At 41.3% G+C, this 14,200-nt stretch overlaps 1 protein-coding gene across 4 annotated transcripts in view; it reads right to left on the bottom strand.

Annotated features, from left to right (window-relative positions):
• Window positions 1-3,035: 3,035 nt before the first annotated feature.
• ptprua (protein tyrosine phosphatase receptor type Ua) overlaps window positions 3,036-14,200 on the bottom strand; it is a 377,653-nt gene continuing 366,488 nt past the window's right edge. For all 4 annotated transcript variants that reach the window (XM_079829338.1, XM_079829340.1, XM_079829339.1 and 1 more), the window contains 4 exons: window positions 10,763-10,888; window positions 6,682-6,839; window positions 5,913-6,048; window positions 3,036-4,431 (listed from right to left, as the gene is read on the bottom strand). In XM_079829338.1, coding sequence (XP_079685464.1) covers window positions 4,369-4,431; window positions 5,913-6,048; window positions 6,682-6,839; window positions 10,763-10,888 — 483 coding nt within the window. In that variant the 3' untranslated portion in view covers window positions 3,036-4,368. The remainder of the gene's footprint in view (window positions 4,432-5,912; window positions 6,049-6,681; window positions 6,840-10,762; window positions 10,889-14,200) is intronic.

The following is a 14,200-nucleotide window of genomic DNA, read 5'->3' as shown; positions in this document are numbered from 1 at the left end:
CCAGGAGCCCGCGGCTGCTTGTCCATTGCACATGGCACCCCAACCCGTGGCAGAGGCATCCGTCGATACGACAATATGCCTGGAAACTCGTTCTAAGGGAACACCTGCCCGTAGAAAGCTGAGGTTCGACCACGGGGTGAGCGTCTGTAGGCAGGGCCGGGTCACTTGAACCCGGAGCGTGCCAGACTGCCATGCCCATCTCGGGACTCGATCGCGAAGCCTCATATGAAGCAATCCGATCGGCGTTACCGCGGCTGCAGATGCCATATGCCCCAGGAGCCTCTGAAACAGTTTCAGTGGAACCGCACTCTTGCTCTCGATTTGACGGAGGCAAGTCAGCAGAGACTGCGCGCGCTCGCTCGAAAGCTGCGCGCACATGGCGACCGAGTCGATGTCCATACCGAGAAAAGCGATCCTCTGCGCGGGGCAGAGTTGCTCTTCTCCCAGTTGACCCGAAGGCCCAGACGGGCTAGGTGTTGGAGCACCCGATCTCTGTGTCCGCAAACCTGCTCCCTAGAGTGGCCCAGTATGAGCCAGTCGTCGAGATAGTTCAGGATGCGAACCCCGTGCTGCCGAAGGGGCGCAAGGGCTGTCTCGGCAATCTTCGTAAAGACGCGAGGGGACAGAGATAGCCGGAATGGGAGGACCGCGTACTGATATGCCCGCCCCTCGAAAGCAAACCGTAGGAACGGTCTGTGTCGAGGAAGGATGGAGACATGAAAGTAGGTGGCCTTCAGGTCGATCGCTGCAAACCAATCGTGAGGACGAACGCATTCGAAAAGGCGTTTCGCAGTCAACCTCTTGAATGGAAGCCGGTGAAGGGATCGGTTCAAGATGCGAAGGTCCAGGATTGGCCGTAACCCACCGGTTTTCTTGGGTACAATGAAGTAGGGGCTGTAGAACCCCGACTTCATTTCGGCTGGAGGGACAGGCTCGATCGCACCCTTCGCCAGCAGGGTGGCAATCTCCGCACGCATGACGGGGGTATGGGCCCCGGTCACGGTATAGCGGACTCCCCTGTAGCGGGGAGGAGCCTGCGGGAACTGAATCGAGTAGCCGCGCCTGACGGTCCGCGCGACGCAGCGGGACAGCCCCGGAAGCTGAAGCCATGCTTCCAGAGACTGCACCAACGGGGTCATACGGACGGCAGACGTACCCAGGGTGGGGCAGCGAGGCAGCGTTACCGGCCCGAACAGGGGAGGCTGTTGGGCGTCCCGGGGTCGGGGCACGGTTAACGGCTGCGTCCTGACAGAGGAGACCAGGGAAGGACGCACGTTCCACTGGGGTCTGCTCTGCCAGGAGGCTGGCGACAGAGAGGGATGCGAGTGGCGGGACCCGTGGGTGGCGCACACCGTCATCACCGGTCTCTGGGTCCTCAGAGACAGGAACATGAGTTCTTCCCAAGCGCTGCTAGTCCGGGGGCCAGCAGCGGAAGGATTTTCCCCCGGCCCTCCACCGGGGGAAGGAGAGGACCTGCTGCCATCCCCTGGGAAGAACTGGAACCCATCTCTGAGTTGTCCACCTCCAGCCTGGCGTTTAACCAGTCTGGGGAGCGGACTGGGCGACATCCTCAACCACCTCCACGGCGCGGCCCAGGTGAAGGCTGCTGCTGGTGCCGGGCGGGAAGAGGGAGGGCGCCCTCGGCGGCGACCGGACTGAGGCGACTGAGCCGGCGGCTGGTGCAGCAGCTGACCGCCGGGGCAGTACGTGTTACAGCCACAGTCTGCAATGGGGCGGCCGAGAACCGTTGGGCGCAGTTCTCAGCCGCGCCGCCGAAGAGGCCAGCCTGGGATATGGGTGAGTTGAGGAGGTGGGCCCGCTCAACGTCCTCCACATCACCAGGTAAGGCCAGGTGTTCTCCCGGACCACAGCTGTGGACATCGCCCGACCCAGGGAGCGTGTGGCCACCTTCACCGCCCGGGGGCGGGATCAGTTGCGGCACGCAGCTCAATGAAGAGCCCTGGGTCGGCTCCACCCTTGTGCATGTGCAAAGGGGCGGCGGCCTGCCCGTAGTTCTCCAGGACCACGCCACCGAAGTAGACGAGCCCACAGGCTTTGGGAGGGTGCTTAGGACAGCCACACCACGCCACGTCAAAGCCCTCTGTGGACACCGTAGTGCGCAACAGAGAGTTCAACAGTGGGGGGGAGGGGGCCCCAGTGTACCCTAGGCCGCGGCCCCATCAAGGGCAGAGAAGGCGGAGGAGGCCACCAAACGGTCGCGGGAAGCACGGGGACTTCCGGGACCGCGTGATCTCCTCATGCACCCCGGGAGCGAAAGGCATTGGGGGCGGGGCCCAACAGCTGTCGGGTGCCGCCCCCAAAAACCAATCGCGCAACCACGAGCACCCGCGACTGGGCGGAGTTCCACACCAGCGCGAGACTCGCGGCTGCCCGAGATAACATGGCTGTCAACTTTAGGTCGGATCAGGCAGTGCTGACACACCCGGAGGCGGAGCACAACCTAATCGTCATCCCCAAAGGACTCCAGCCCACCTTGGGATGCGGCGATCGACATCTCACTGCTATCCGGAGCGTGAACTGAACGAACGGGGCGTCAGAGACGGGCCGTTGATTCAGTCCAACACTCGCGGGAAGCGATGTGTAAGAGGGGGGCGTATGCAAATTCTGCATGCCCCATGGCATTGGCACGCCATTGGCCGTTTTCTCTAAGCTCGAAGATGACAGGCTTCTAAGCGAAACCCCCATTCGTTAGTCACTAACGTTACGTCGTAGTGACTGAACGAAAGGGAACCTTCGTTCCCTGAATGAGGGAATGGAGACATTACGTCAGTGACTGACGAATGGGGGTTTCGCTCATTCGTCACTCATGATGGCGTATATGACTGAGTGAATCACGTTCAAGCACACGGCACTCACATACAAGAATGACTGTTTTGTCCATACTTTTTGATCATCGCTGTTGTAATGTATTGGGAAGCCAGAATGTGCATCCATCGACAGAAACATACATTAAGCTATGAAGAAAAACAAGCTTGATTAGAACATGAACAACAATAATGACAATGAGATAAAAGCAACATTGGAATGTTTTATTCGTTCATGTTACATTTTTTTTTTTACAAAATAAAACACAACCAATAAATACAAAGATAAAAAGCAACTTTTTTTTGGCGAGTTCCTCACCATATTCCAATAGTAGCATTTTTGTTTCTTTTACATAATTGCGTATATCTTTTTGTTTTACTGTGCTCAATGACAGCGAGCAGCAGCACCCAAAGCACACTGGTCACAATGGATTGCAATGAAACATGAAACAGGCATGCAGATCCATGAGTGATCCTCTTTGCGCGCACACAAACACGCACACACACACACACACCTCATACAAAAATGAGTTGGCACATTAAAGACAACATCTACAAATTTTTTTTTTCAAAATATATATTATATATACACCAAACAAAAAAACTAAAACTAAAATAAAACAAATAAACCCAGAAACTATCTTTTTAACTATTCTTCTAACCTGTCTGAACTTTTGAGTGCCACTTTCTGATTTAAAGGTGAAGAGTATCATTTTTGCACCACTAGCATCACCAAACAGATTTACAAGAAAAACTCACCGTCTTCAAACAGCTGTCCCAAACACTCCCCGATCTGTTACTGGTCAGCCAAACACATAGTCCCGTCCCAAATTCACATCATTGGTTGAGTGAATGTTGCTGTGTTGGGATGCTCAAACAAACAGAGCAATGTTTTGATAGCGCCACAGTGTTACACTTTTGAAGAGAATCAACCTATGAATGGCTCTGCACATTAAGCTGGGATAGGAGATTAACATCATCAAATTATACAGATCACCTATAAGTAATTCAATAAAAAAAGAAAACCTCCATCATCACACCCTCACATTCAAGGTATGCTTTCCGGTAAAATCATCACAGTAGATCGCCCCATGAACACAGTTTAACAATACACATAATGTACAAACACAATGTTATCCGCCCATGTTTTCGCTGTTGCAGTCACATGGTTTCAGCGTGTTTTCCTCCCGCATGGTGTATAAGCCCTATAGGCGAAGCTCAGAGCCCGTCACGTGATCAAAGACGTATGTCGCACATCTCAAAGCAGTTGAAATCTCATCAATTCCCTCAAGGGTTTGGCAGGAATATATGGCACAGGGAGTCAGTGGAGGAGAAAGCACCAAAACAAAAAGTACACAGAGTACAATAGAGGTTGATGGTTAAAGAAATGTGCCAAGTCTTGCATTCCCACTCTTGACGTAGATATGCATTCTCACTGGAGGACAGCTCATTCATATGGGCTGGATTGGCCCAAGCGAAAGGAAAAAGAGGAGGCAAGGTGAAGAGGTTGAAGCCAGTGTTGATGAGGTCTTGAGCTCTTATGTTATCTGACCTCCAGGCAGTCCAGGTACTCCAGAGCCAGCTCGTAGCAGAACCTGTACTGCTCCTGTGAACGACATCAAGGTCGCATCAATTTCTTTGGTGAAATTCACAAACTACATTTCACAAAATACAATTGCATAATGCAAATAATTTTTTTTTACATTTAAAGAAAATGTGAGTGATGTTTGCCTGTGAATCGTTAATCCTATAATAAACATCTGATTACAGAACTATGTGATTTTTCACCCTCTCTAGTGATTAGTATAAAGCTAACTAACTTGTAGTTGCAAAGGCAATTTTGAGTTATACTGAGCAGATGAATCTGATGGCTTGAATCACATCGCTGTGCCTATAGTTACAGGTCATCGCCTTATCAGTGCGAATTACATTAACAACATCAAAACTCCCTCAATAACAAAAGAAAGATGGATGTCTAAAAAATATGTCTTATGACCAGGTAAGTAGCTTATATGCGGTTGTTGTTTTGACCTGTTTTAGATATAATGATTGCCATTCATATCAGATAACGGTGGAGACTATTCTTGTCAAGACTATTACTGAGACTATTACTGTAAGACATAAAATAATTATTATAACAATAAAAAACTAACTGAAGTATATATTTTTTGCAATTATGACAATATTACAGTCAACCCTGAACATAGTGTTACATATGTGTTTTATGTGTGTTACATGTGTGTATTTGCATTTGCTGTCCATTATGGATGTGTTGTGGTGATTTATTTTTGACAAATTATGTAACAGAGTGCAACTTACAACAGCCCATTTTTCCTTTCTTATGAGTGATTTTGTGGGTTTTATTTTGGGATGTGTTGTAGTATCGCTCCTTAATTTTTTTGTGTTTTCTGCATTGCAACTGGATTTTTTGGACAAAATATGTAACAAAAAGCAATGTTTTTATAGTTTGGGGGGTGGGGCTGTTTGTGGGTGGGTGGAGTGGTGTATGCGTGTGTGAGCATGAGCATGAGTGTTTCACATTGTGTTCTGTGTTGTGGCTGATTTTTTTATTTTTTTATTTGACAAATATAAAAAAAAAGGATTTCCCCATTCCCCAAATATTTTTACAATTATGTATATAATAATAATAATAAAAAAAAAACATCTTAAATCGCCCCAACACTGAACACATGTACAGTAAAAACATTAATAATGTGAGTGATATTACATTTTTTTTTTTTAAAAATACATTATTATGTTACAAAATCACATTTTACTGTCTGGGGTCTCTTGAAACCCTGAAACATCCTGAGTGTGACTTTTTTTGCACCAACATACAACCAGATATAATTCCAATTTATGTTTTTGTTTGTAGAGCTAGCAAGTGTCAACCACCACGTTAAGTCTCATGCCATTTAGATGAAGGGAACTATTTTTTTTTTATTTCAGCAAATGTCATTTGTGGTCAAAAAGACCTGATGCGCGCAGAAAAAAATATTTGCCAAAGTGTCATACATATTGGTTAGGGGTTTGGTCTAATTATGTGAATTAGCTATAGTGAAGATTCCCTATCTAAACACCACTAACCATAGACTCCACCATGTTGGGCTTGGAGTTCCGGAGAGTCTTGACGGCATAAAACACATCGACCATGTTGTGATGATGCACCATCTCCATTATCATGGTGCAAGCGCAGAAAGTGCCACTACGTCCCCCACCATTCCTTAAAGACATTCATATGTTGTTTTATTAGCATCTTCAAGAAAATAAGCAGCTTGTAACACATGAAGGAGAGGGATCTGTGCAGCACACTTTCAAAGCTTGTGTGGATTATTGTATTAGAGATGTCTGGAGGGGATAGCGGTGAAAGAGCCATATTTGTGCCACCACAGGCTGCCAGATATCTGCAATACTTTTGAACATGAAGGAATGGAAAGTACCAGTGTGCTCTAGGGAAAAGTCATGCAATAAAAATGTCACATCCTACTGAGCTAAGATTATTTCCCCTAGGGCTACTGATAGAAGAAGGGCACCCCAGCACAGATGCATTGAAGCCCAAATATGGTTTGTCTGTACGACATTGTCATTAATAGAGGATAGACATATTAAACTACAGACACGTGCAGGTGGCAGGTACGTATCCTGAGGCAAGAGCACTAAGAAGTCAAATGCTGAGAAAAAATGAAGTCATGAAAAAGCAGCCTGAGATTAAGCGCTTTAAGCAGATTTTCCCTGTTGGGTGGCCACGGAAATTGCAGGAGCACAGGAGCAAACAAGACCTGGATTGTATAATCAACACAATGAAGTGTAATTGCTCTCCAATTAGCATTTGGAACAGGAGCAGTTTGAAACTTACAAGCAGTGCACTATAGTGCGACCATCGCCACACTCCCTCTGCCACTTCTGCACTTGTGCCAGCAGGTTGAGAAAGGCCTTCTTAGAGTCTGGGATTTCACGATAAGCCGACCAGCGCAGAAACTGGAAATGTCGCACTACCAGATGACCTTCCTGCAACTGAACGATAAACACAGAGAGACCAAGACCAGAAGAAAGAGAAAATTATTAAAAATCGTAAACATAGCATGCAAAATTTAATTAAAATGGGGTTTTTAGTCTGTTCAAGTCAAGAGGGTTTAAATCTCTGAGGTAGCATATATGGAGCCCCTGAAGGGACATGGTGGTATAAACCTGCTTTTGCATTTGCTCTCAAAACTTTTGCATTCCCCTAGAAACTTTGAGGGGAACACAATACTTTGAAAGCATATAAATATAATTTTACCATATGTTTTTCATCCTCATGTGCCCTTAGGGGCTCCATATGTGCCACATCAGAGATCTATACCTTCTTGCTTTAAACCAACAATTAAAACCAAATAACAACAACCTGTTAAAACTTATATTAAATTACTTATAGTAAAAAGCAAAAACACAACGTGCATATTTTTGTGTCCAAGTGCATTATTTCCTTTTAAAATAATTAGATAAATTCATGACATACAGTCAAACCCAAATTTATTCAGACACCAGATATATTTTTTTACAAGTGGGTGCAGGACACTAAAAGTTAATTTATATAAGTGAGGATAGTAAAATAAATTAAACTGTGACATATTATACCCAAAAATTCTTTATACAGTGGACCACCAGTAAAATTGATAAAACATTTTGGACCAGAATTATTCAGACACTTTGACCTGACCATACTTTGCTTAAGTGTTTTTTTTTTTCTTTAATAAGTGTTTTTTTTTTTCTTTAATTGCCTTTTACGCCACAAACTGGACAAAATAAAGCATTGCTTGGTCATTGGTTGATCTAAATTGGTATGATCTAATTGTGTACTTGAATTTAACTTCTGACAGCTGATTGGTTGATTGTAACCCATTACATACCATTCTATCAAAGTTATCTGACATTATCAAGAATTTTTTTCTGACACAGTTTAACTCTTGAGTTATTAATTATTTAATTTTCTAAACTATAGTGAATAAACTGATAATGTGAGAAAATGTTGAAGGTGTCTGAGTAAATTTTGGTTTGACTGTATATCACTTTATTCTATAAAAACATATTTAGTTTGAATACATTTTCAGTACATTTAAATAATACATATTATTTTATGTGTTGTTATGTTAAACCCACAAAATGTCAGGTGGTGCAACTATCCAAACAAATGAACAGACTAAGAAAACTATTTAAAATTGTGTCTTAATAATAAATAATAATAATAAAAAACGAAATACTATAGCAGTTATTTTAGGTTTGAAACCTTCCATATAAACACATTTTATAAATATCCGTAGTTTTAAAGCTGTTGAGATCATTTAAAAACTTTTATCCAGCGATTGGTATATTCTCAAATGTCCGGGTGGCACAACTGTAAACATTGATTATGAACTGACAAGGTAATAACAGTAAACGTGATAATGCATCATCCATAAGACCCCAACAGATCCTTTTGGCAAAGTGAAAAGGTTTGTAGATCTCTCCCAAATACTGGTAAAAACTTCTCATTTCAAGTATGTGTAGGTTGGTTCACGTTCTATGTCAGGTGGTACAACTACAGTACACTGTAAACAAAAATGGTACTAAATAGCACTAAAAGTGGTTCATTGGCTTTTAATCATAGGGGAACCACTTTAAGTCCTATATAGCACCTATCTTTAAAGGTGTTATACAGCATCTTTGTCAAATGGTGCTATGTAGAACCCATATAACATATAACCCATTTATGCTTTTCTGAGGTCAAAAACCCTTATGTGGGGGCCCTGGAGAGTTTGAGAACCGTAAAAGAACGATACAGGGGCTTAATGGATTCTTTAAATGGCAGTGGTGCTATATAGCTCCTTAACCACCCCAAAGAACCGCCGAAGAACCACACTAGGCTTGATAGGTTCTTTATACGGTAATGGTGCTATATAGCACCTCAACCATCCCAAAGGACAGCTGAAGAACCTTTTGTGTGTGTGTGTATATATACATACAACTATTTGGTTGTACCGCCTGACACAATGAAATTAAACACTTTGGAATGTCATTTAACAACTGAAACTTGTTTAAATGCATTGTTCATGACACAAAAAATGTATGGGAAATAAAATCAATAACTACAAATCAATAAGCATCCCAAACCTAGTCCCTTCTTCACGATTTCACAATTTCACGATTCTTTATCGTCACTAGGTACAGCGAAATAAGAGCAATCCTTCCAGTGCAGTCACATATACTTAGTGCAGCTAAAACATCTATATGCCATAAACAATATAACACAATACACACAAAACCAGTGCAGCCAGGCGAATAGTCAATATTGCACAGAAATAGTGTACTATAAGCAGTAAGAACTGCATGATATTGCACACAATAAAAGGGAGGTAAGTGCAACAGAATGTAAACAGAACATAATAAAGTGAAGTGTAGACATATACTAAATAGTCAATAGAGTTATACGAGAGATGTTGTTAACCTGTGGGTTGGCATGTATAAAATGCCCCATCAGATTACTGCATTCCACACATTCCCTGTGTGTGTGTGTGTGTGTGTGTGTGTGTGTGTGTGCTGGCAGTGTTCAGTTCCCTTATGGCGCTGGGGGTAAAAACTGTTCATATTGAGTCATACTTTAAATATTCTGGTGTACTTTTTTGTAAATTTTTTATGTTGTTGTTGGTTTTTTATATAAAAATGTGTTTTTTTTTTAATGTTTTTTATTGCTTGAAAAAAACTGATAATAATAAAACTGTGGATATGTCCCATATCGGTAACAGGGTTCCAGAAATGGCATACACATTTTAAGTAAAACATCTCATATAATAATTAGTTTGATCTCCTGACATTTCCAAACAACATTATCTGAAGGTTAAGCACATCCATTCACTGATGCCTGAAAAATGTCACTCTATTTTGTATCATATTCATGGTACATCTACTGTAAGTCAAACTAATTTCAAAACAGCACACAATATTCAGCTCATCTGTAAGTCATTGACTGGATCCTTTGAGCACTAATTAGCATCTAAATTGCTCTGTAAAAAAATCGTAAAAGCATTGTTCTGTCACTGGGCTTTTCTTTGTCTAGGGATGGCGCCGTTTAGCAACATGATCTATCAATAGCACTCTACGCCTCAGTCTTGTACCTTTTTGATGTTGTGAGAATCATCATTCCAACATGGGTGGCTCTCTCTGGGGTCCTGCGAAGAGGCAGTATGGGACAATTTCTGACAATGACATGGAGTGTTTGCCTGGCTTGCAGTCTCTCAAAGAGACAGAGGGGAAATAGGGAATGACAGGGGCTAGCCAAACTGACAGAGGTACGGATGGGAATGTGGCTAAAGGTTGACAGCCTGGCTGACAGGAGTGCTAAAGGGGGCCAACAATGAGAGGTGAAACACTCGGGACAAGATTTCAAAGAGACAGAATGTTGACAATGATGCCATCAGGGAGGACTAAGGTCAGCTAGAGGTGTGAGAAAGTGCCTTTTTATTCAGACAAGTCAATATCAGAAGCTCAGACCACACTGAGAGAGACACTATGCACACAACTTTATCACTCTATCACACACACACACACACACACACACCCAGCGAGAAATTAACAGGTCTAATTATAGCAATGTAGTGTCCGCCAGTGCTATTTTGTGAAATGGAGACTGACCACACTTTTAAACCTTTGCTTTAATTTCATCGGTATTGAATTAATTTTCTATATGTCTCTGAATAGATCATTTAGCCATTAGCCTCTCAGTTAATTAACCTTTCTGGAGTGGCCATGAACTCAGATAATCTCTTTTTAAAAAAGATAGATGTTAAGACAGGTGATTCGTCTAGTGAGGTCTGATTTTAATGAGGTAATGTAATAAATGTCAGCACTAAAACTGGGTGATTGTAAGACACATAGGAGATAACATATATTTGAAGATGACATATATGGCACTATAAACTCACCCGTGTGATGTTGTTCACCCTGAATAGACGGGTGACAACATTGTCATCAGTGGATCTGGAGAGTAGCTCCACCGTCATGGGTCCATACTGCTGCATCCCTGTTTCAGGCCAGTACTGAAGACAAGGCTGAGAAAGAGAAGAAAAAAATTACACATGTAAATTGCTGTGTAATTACATTTGAATTACAGAAGTGAAAAAAAGAAAGAAAATTATATACTACAACAATAATAATATTAATAATACTACTAATAATAAAATGCATATATAACTCAATAAAATACAATTAAACAGCACATACACCAAAATAATACAACTGTATTATTATAGGTGAACAACATCAATGATGACATTGTTGATCATAAAATGGAAAGGTATGATACCTATTATAACAATGATTATAAACATTTAATAAAGCATATTGTAAAATATGTGTTTTTAAATATTCAAATATTATTAAATGTTTTCTTTTTGAATTATGCAATTTGATATGTAAGAGGAGCGGAGGGGTCTTGCATCATCATGAAGGGGTTTATTCTGCGTTAACAACCGGCTGAATGTACATTATCCCACTTATTACATGGCTACATGCCATATTTGTAAATAATTAGACATGAAGTAGTGTCTTGAGTTGAAATATTTATTATGTCTTTAAACACAAAGCTTCCACAGAGAAAGACGTTGCTAGCAAGCGGTAAGTGCATTTAAGGGATATGATATGGTCATATCACTTATTACACAGCATTTCGACACACAAATGAATATGGAGATAAGAGATATTGGTTTGAGATGAAACCGTTTTAAAATCTTTTTGTTGTTGATCCAATTACAAATTTAAACATATAAGGAACATAAATCAAAACCACAATGAAATATATACAAACAGATGCCATGAAAACTGACACATTACAATAAAAGTATTTGTGTAGGTCAAACAAACATATTTAGGAAATCTGGGCAATCATTTATCCAACAACATCACACTGATTTCTGCCCAGCTCTGAATAGTCCAGTCCTTTGCACCACTGAGCTTAGCAGTAGTGCCCTCCTGGAAGACAATGTCTCTGAAGTAAGATAGCCAAATTAAAGTTGTAGTGGTGGATGGTTCTATCCAAAGTTATGGAAGCTTGTTTCCACCACAGAACAACATTTTTAAAAAGATGATTGCAACTTTTTTCTCTCACAATTGCGGGTTTTTATCTCGCAATTCTGACATTTTTCAGAAATAAACTCACAATTGCGAGTTATAAAGTCAGAATTGCATGATATAAAGTCGCAAAATTGCATGTTAGAAAGTCAGAAATGAGAGATATTTTTACGATCACCAGTGAGAGTGCCTGCGATCACCACCAGGGGGCACACCACCCTGGACTATTGCCATAACATCTAAGACTACATTTCCCATAATCGTTTGCCTGGACTCATCAGCCATGATTGTTTTCAGCCGTGTCTCATTAACCTCATTAGCCGTGTTGGGGAAAGTTACTTTGAAAAGTAATGCATTACAATATTACGTTACTCCCTTAAAAAGTAACTAATGCGTTACGTTACTTTTGCGTTACTTTTTCTCACCTGGGCTGGGCTTGTTTTTGTTTATAACAAAAAAGTTATATTTTTGTGCAACGGTAAAGACCTCTTCATACCAAAATTGAAATAAGCCCCAGGCTGAGATAAAAACGCAAATTCACACATGAACAGTAGAGGGCGCAGCTCTGCTGCCATTCTGGATAATGGGAGAATAGGATGCAGGAGAAAAAAGTTTTACCAATAAAAACAAAAAATCTAGTAATTTTCATCATCAAAGGTCAGCAGCAAGACATTGGTAAATTAAATATAAAGGTATTAGGCATAAAAATAGTTGTTTTATTTAACATTTAATTATTGGAGGTTTGCATAGTACTCTGATTTTGCATTTGACTGATTTTATTTATTTTGAGGAGTACAGAATCTTTATTGTGCAAGTGAGATAAATAAATGCTCACATTTAGTCTGGAACTACAATAACCCTCATGTTCACACACAACGCCTCTGCACTTATTTTTCTCAACATGGGGGCAGGAGAGCTGTCAGTCAAATTAATGTGAAAAAGTAACTCAGATATTTTGTTGTAAATTTGAAAAGTAATGCGTTACTTTACTCGTTACTTGGAAAAAGTAATATTATTACGTAACTCAAGTTACTTGTAATGCGTTACCCCCAACACTGCTCATTAGCCATCCTATATAAACCATGTTAACTCTGTCATTCACTGCAAAGTCTAGTTTAGTGTAACAACTGCAATTCTGAGCGTTCTCCCTGGTTTCTTGTCTGTCGGTTTTTGGATAACCAGCCTGTTCTTGGATTACTCTCTTGCCCATGTTCCCACCTTGTTGTGTTTGTTTGTTTAGACTGCCTGCCTATGTTTTGACCTTGCCTGTACTTTTGACTATGATTGTGGATTACCCTTGAACCCTTAAATGCATACCCTGGGCCTTTAGCGACCTGAGACATCATTCACTACCCTCCTCCTCCTCATTAATTTTTTAAAGTTAGACATCCACCTTCTTAGTATTCCTCAATCAATCAATTTTAAACAATATAACAAGAACAAAATAATAACATTATAATTGAATGCCTGTTTTTCCACTAGTTTTTTATCAAAATTGTATAGGGTCGCTAACGACCCAAGGTGTAAGATTGTACTTTTTTTTTCTTCTGCACAATAATCCAATTAATCTATAATGACGAAATAAGTGCAATTCACCTTTATTCCACAAGGTGGCAATGTCTGATACACAATGATGAAGTGACGTTTCACTCATACTTTACTGCAGAGTGAAAACGAAACAATAATAATTATAATCTGCAAAACTTGAAATGGCTCAGAGATTTACTGCAGAGCAAGTACTGAACACATTCAAATATTACTGTCACTGCACTGTCACTTGATGATGGATCTGGGGAAGAAGCTGTCAGCGATCAAATTATTGATTTTGAAGAGGTAGAAAATTAGTTTTGAGAATATGCATGCTTGAGATCACGAATATGAGCCAGATGCTGAATGTACTGGGAAATTAGTTCTGACGAGCACAGTGATGATGGTATAAAACATCTGCTCAAACTGAACACTTCCAAGCTTCAAAAGGTAACAAAATATGCTTCTGTAATTGTTACTCTAATATCAGTAGTTTTATATATTATCGCGACAGGTATAGATCTATCCATGTTAGATGTAGATCCGGGTCGCTAAAGATCCAAATATGTAAGAATGTTTGGCGGAACAGTCATGCATTTAAGGGTTAATAAAGCTGCGTTTGGATCCTCAGCCTTCGCGTCTCAGAGCAGTACGTTACAGATATAAACTTGCAATTACCTTTTTTATTCTGTGGCATAAGCTTCCATACAAAGGTTTAATGTTTTTCTTGGCAAATGCATTAACTAACATTGTTAACAATAAACAAT

This window comes from Gobio gobio, assembly GCF_949357685.1.
Source record: "Gobio gobio genome assembly, chromosome: 11".
Taxonomy (NCBI): Eukaryota; Metazoa; Chordata; class Actinopteri; order Cypriniformes; family Gobionidae; genus Gobio; species Gobio gobio.
The sequence above is the reverse complement of the archived record's forward strand: the minus strand, read 5'-3'. Positions and strand labels throughout refer to the sequence as shown.